The following is a 6,000-nucleotide window of genomic DNA, read 5'->3' on the forward strand; positions in this document are numbered from 1 at the left end:
GACGGTCACGGCACGGGGGACGGGGGCCTCAGATTAGCTTTTCTGTCGCTGCCATCGTGCCATAATTTTTGGGCCCATCCCCGCCGTCGCGCATCGTTTGCTTGCCTTGTGCCTCTTCCTTCGTCGCGATCGAAAATCCAATATTTTTTGACGAAAATACCGCCGCGAATACGATTGATGGAGAAAGGATGGTACAGTGATGGGCTGCTAATACCTGTACCTGTACGCCATGATCACACGGATATTTTATTTGCGTGTCACTGTGACTTGATGAACTGCTCCAAATGGCGCGATCGTATGGAATACTAGTCTTGAGCTATTTGTGAACTGGTGATAGCTTCGAAATAACTAATACCGAAAATGAAATATGAGGCGCCCATACTTTTTTTAAAGAAAAAAATCCAATTTACCTCTCTTAACTATTGTGATCGTTTGATTTTCTAAAAGTTTATAAAAAAAATTTAAAACTATCCATATATATTTTTACATGAAAAAATAATACAATAAAAAATCCTAAAACCTAGTTTAATCTTAGAAAAAAATCTAAAACTAGTTTCATAATTTTTCGAGCTAAAACAAATATTTCGAGCAAAAATCTAAAACTAGTTTCATAACTTCGACCAAATATATATAAATAATATTAGTATTCAAGATGCATAATGAGTCAAATATGTTTTTTTAACAAACTTATTTAGAAATACAAATATTACCAATATTTTTTCCTATAAACCTTGTCAAATTTATGAAAGTTTAACTAACATGAATCCTCTAGTGACAATGTTTTGAGACAGAGAGAGTATGTGTATGTTTCGAGGGCCATGGCCCTGTTCGCTTGTCTTATAAGCCGTACTATTTCAGCGAACGAATGATATTTTTCTCTCACAACAAATAGCGAACAATACTTTCAGCGTGACTTTTCAGCCAAGCCCATCTCTGTTGCATGAGTGCGCTGTCAGTTATATGGACACGAGCCATTTTATGAAACGTTGAATCCTATACACCCATGCCCCCGCCCAACTCAGACTAAAACACTGCCACGAGCCGTTGCAAGGAAGTGGTCTCAGCAAACCTTATCCAGAAGTTGTTCGACCACCGAATAATATCAGAAATTATTTTTGGAGCATCTCCAAGAGTCCTTGTAGAATTAGCTCTTTAAACCATCATTTGGAGAGTTATTTGGTAGAAACCGTTTTTTTATACCCTTCAACAACTTTTCTATATTTATCTTAACTAATGAAAAGTTCGGGATAGAGGATTTTTCTATATTTAGAGGTCCAATTAAAAGCTATTGGTGGATATAAAGATTCTATTAGATTTGTTGAGCGATTTCTTAGGGCTCTCTTTCTTCCTTATTAGACCAGATTACATTTCGTCTACCCATGGAGCGATTTCAGCTTTTCGCATTACTGTACAGTAGAACGATTTCTAGCCAACGTCCTACCATGTAGAAGTTTTAGCTTTTCGTTTCCTCGTCGAACGACAAGGTTATACGTACTATATTTCTGTAATTCATTCAGTTCCGGTTATGTATTATTGTAATTTTGATTAAAAATGTATTAAAAATAAAAAAACTGTCGTGATGGTGATCACACACACAAAAAAGCAAGGAATAAGATTGTGCGAAGCTGTTGCAGTCACACCACCGGACTCTGAAGTAGGGAGATGCACGTTTTGAAACATAGCCTGGTCACGCCGTCGGGACTCAGCAGGACTCTATCCGCGCATACCCTCCGACGGCGCACACGTCGATACAGGGGAGTCCTTCCTGACGGCAAAAGGGGACGCGCACGCAAGGAAACCGTTATAAAACAGCTGCCGCATGCCGCATGCCGCCGAGTACCAGACTACCAGGCGCATCTCCACACGACCGGCGGCGGGAACTGGGAAGCAGATGGCGGCGGCGACAACAACGGCAATGGCGGCGCAAGATGAACGAGACTGGTCGTCCCTCCAGACGGATCTGCTGAGCCTTGTCCTGGAGCGGCTGCCGTGGTCGACGCACCCGAGCTTCGGTGCCGCGTGCAGGAATTGGCGCTCCGTGGTGGCGCCCTTCTACCCGGCCTGGGTGACCCCGGTTCTTCTCAGCGCCACAGACGTCGGCTCGACCAACCTCCGCTTCTACAGCCCTTATTACCACAAGAACTTCGAGGTCTCCCGCACCCTGGAGGTACCAGGCGCCAAGTTCTGCTGCGCCGCCGGGCGCCACCTGACGCTGTGCCAGCGGTCCAAGGTACTGGAAGCCGACCTCGTCACCGGCGATGTCCACGATCGAGCTGCCGCCGTCCATATACGGATGGTTCCACTTCGTCGTCTACGACGGCGGCGCGGAGCCGGAGAGAATGTTCGGCGTCCACACGATTGGCCATCCCCGGACCGCCCTCACCGTCAAGGACGACGACGGCGAGTGGGACGACTGGGACTACGCGCTCGTGCCTGACTCCGGGTTCATGGAAGCGTCGCCCAACACCAACCCGGTCCTCCATGGTGGCTCCCTCTACGTGTTGTTTGATGACGGGAAGCTGGCAGTGTACGACGAGTCCCTGCACTGCGACGACGACGGCTTCTTCAAAATTCTTTACAAGCCCTCCAGCTTCGGGATCCACAAGTGTGACGAGGAGCCGGAGGAGGACAAGTATTTGTTCGAGTCCGACGACGGCGAGCTCATGGCCGTCCTCATCGGCCGCCGCGGGACACCGGTCCGCATTGTCAAGCTCGACGAGCAAGAGATGGAGTGGCACGAGGTGGACAGCCTCGGCGGGCGCGCGCTAATCACTGGCACGCTTGACACGTTGATGAGCAAGACTAAAGTCATGTGGATGCAGAACAAGGTCTTCTTGCCAAGACTCTACCAGTGGCCGGACACTGTCCATGTTGATGTTGTTGATCGCCACGGCAAGCTAGCTTTCGTACCGACCTCTACTGGAGCCGGAGGGGACACAATGCCCGCCAAAGATGGCGCCAACCAGCCTGTTCGCTGGTTGATTTCTGGGCTGATAAATCTGGCTAGTGCTGATTTGTTATGTGAGAGAAAACACTGTATCATAACTGATAAGTCCTAGCTGAAACCATCAAGCGAACAGGCTGAACATCTGGTCTCATCAACTAGGGTCAGAAGAATCGACAGAGTTCTGGGACACAGAAAGGCTGGGTTATAATATTTGAGTTGATTTTAATATACATATTAAGAAGTAGCTGTGTGTTACTGTAAATGAATATCATTAAGTAGTGTTTGCTACCCATGAGAGGACTTTTAAAAAATAATCTAATAATGAAATGAGAAGTATTTTTAGATATTGGTTTCAATTCATGGTATATAAACATGCCCTTAGAGTTTTTGGAGACAGCAGAGAAATTTGATCCTAGTGCTTTGGTTGATTTAAATTTATAAATGACTAGCAAATATATCCGTGCGTTGCAACGGGAGAATAATTTATTGCATTGTAGGTGGCATGAGTGTGGCTGTACGGTGGAGCTGTGCTAGCCATGGTAGTATCCGTGCCTAGTGTCACCGCGCATGGCCAGGCAACTTATGACAACTGTGGCAGAACTGTCCAAAATAATATGCTTTTAGAGGCGCGCGTTGTCGGGGACCAAATACTGGGGTACCCAAAGAGGAGGAGCTAATAACCATCAAACGTTGATGTTTCCGAATAGACAAGAGCGTGACTACATCTCTTGCCTAACGACCAAGGGCAGACTCCGCCTCGTCCGACGTCCGGGGATTGGCTCCGCCTCGCCCGACGTCTGAGGGCAGACTCCGCCTCGTCCGACCCCCGGGGGCTGGCTCCGCCTCGCCTGACGTCTGAGGGCAGACTCCGCCTCGCCCAATGTCCGAGAGCAGACTCCGCCTCGCCCGACGTTCGGGGGCTGGCTCCGCCTCGCCCAACGTCTGAGGGCAGACTTCGCCTCGCCTGACCTCTGGGGACTGGCTCCGCCTCGCCCGACGTCTGAGGGCAGACTCCGCCTCGCCCGACGTCTGAGGGCAGACTTCGCCTCGCCCGACGTCCGGGAGCTGGCTCCACCTCGCCCGACGTCTAAGGGCAGACTCCGCCTCGCCTGACGTCCAAGGGCAGACTCCGCCTCGCCCGACGCTCAGGGGCTGGCTCCGCCTCGCTCGACGTCCGAGGGCAGATTCCGCCTTGCCCGACCCCCGGGGGCTGGCTCCGCCTCGCCCGACATTTGAGGGCAGACTCCGCCTCGCCCAACGTCCGAGGGCAGACTCCGCCTCGTCCAACGTCCGGGGGCTGGCTCCGTATCGCCCGATGTCTGGGGGCTGGCTTCGCCTCGCCCGATGTCCGGGGGCTGGCTTCGCCTCGCCCGACATCTGGGGACATACGTCCAGGGGCTGGCTCCGCCTCGCCCGACGTTCGAGGGCAAACTCTACCTCACCCGACGCCCGGGGCTAGCTCCGCCTCACCCGACGTCCGAGGGCAGACTCCGCCTCGCCCGACCCCCGGGGCTGTCTCCGCCTCGCCCGACGTTTGAGGGCAGACTCCGCCTCGCCCGATGTGAGGGCAGACTCTGCCTCGCCCAACGTCTGGGGGTAGACTCCGCCTCGCCCGATGCCCGGGGGCTAGCTCCGCCTCGCCCGACATCTGCATGCTGCTCCTTCATAACTACGCCGTAGACAAGGCAGGACACTCAAGTCAACCGCAATACCAAGGACCACACTCTGCACGCCTGCAGGAAAGTACCATCAGGATATGACAAGACGGACACTTTAAGGCCCTTCTGGACATGTCAGAGCTCAAACAATATTGTAGGCGCCGACATTTGTTTTACAGTATTGTGGGCACTGCCACTGGCCCTCGGTCATGGATCCTAATGGAACCACACGACAACCACTATGGTCCAAAAGGAGACTCACATCCTCTACAGTAATGGACGTGCAGTCACTGCGTCGTCCGCTCCCCATGGGATTGCGGATCAACACCCCAGTTTGTCGTGCTGCTCGCCTGGGCGGGATGGGACGTGACCACTTGCTGACCAACTAGAGTAATTTGATTAGTATAATAAATAGTGAAATGCAAACTTGCTCTAGCTCTACAAGGGTTCCAAACCACCTATCCAAAAAATCTAGTTGCTATAATCACTAAACACATAATTTGCTATGTCACTACTCACTAAGAGCTCTCACACTTGCTACACTAAAGAGCTCCACTAGATGAACTTAAACTACAAAGCAAGCTCTCAATTCTAGTTACACTAAAGAGCTTGCTATAATTAGTTTACAAGAATATAAATAAGTGAGTAGGGTGATTATACCGTCGTGTAGAGGAGTGAACCAATCACAAGATGAATACTAAATCAATCACCGGGAGAATACCAAAGGGCGAGAGACAACCATTTTTTCTCCCAATGTTCACGTGCTTGCCGGCACGCTAGTCCCTATTGTGTCGACCAACACTTGGTGGTTCGGCAGCTAAGAGGTGTTGCACGAACCTCGTCCACACAATTGGACACCGCAAGAACCTATCCACAAGTGAGGTAACTCAATGACACGAGCAATCCACTAGAGTTACCTTTCGGTGCTCCTTCGAGAAAGACGCAATACCCCTCACAATCACCACGATCGGAGCCGGAGACAATCATCAACCTCCGCTCGACGATCCTTGCTGCTTCAAGCTATCTAGGTGACGGCAACCACCAAGAGAAACAAGTAAATCCACAGCAAAACACGAATACCAAGTGCCTCTAGATGCAATCACTCAAGTAATATACTTGGATTCTCTCCCAATCTCACAAAGATGATGAATCAATGATGGAGATGAGTGGGAGAGCTTTGGCTAAGCTCACAAGGTTGTTATGTCAATGCAAATGGTCAAGAGAGTGAGCTTGAGCCAGCCATGGGGCTTAAATAGAAGCCCCCACGAAATAGAGTCATTGGCTCCTCAGTCCACTGAAAAACAAGGTGACCGAACGTGCTGGCCAGATCGACCAGACGCTGGACCCCAGCGTCCGGTCGCGCGATGCACGCCATGTGGCCCCTACTTCAAACGC

At 50.5% G+C, this 6,000-nt stretch overlaps 1 protein-coding gene across 1 annotated transcript; it reads left to right on the forward strand.

The window, feature by feature from the left end:
- The first annotated feature begins 1,819 nt into the window (after positions 1-1,819).
- Positions 1,820-3,059, forward strand: LOC136544550 (uncharacterized). The gene is made up of 2 exons (XM_066536677.1): positions 1,820-2,230; positions 2,274-3,059. The coding sequence occupies exons 1-2, from the start codon at positions 1,820-1,822 to the stop codon at positions 3,057-3,059; spliced, it is 1,197 nt and encodes a 398-aa protein (XP_066392774.1).
- Positions 3,060-6,000: the final 2,941 nt, after the last annotated feature.

The sequence above is a fragment of the Miscanthus floridulus genome, chromosome 3 (assembly GCF_019320115.1).
Source record: "Miscanthus floridulus cultivar M001 chromosome 3, ASM1932011v1, whole genome shotgun sequence".
In the NCBI taxonomy this organism is placed as follows: domain Eukaryota; kingdom Viridiplantae; phylum Streptophyta; class Magnoliopsida; order Poales; family Poaceae; genus Miscanthus; species Miscanthus floridulus.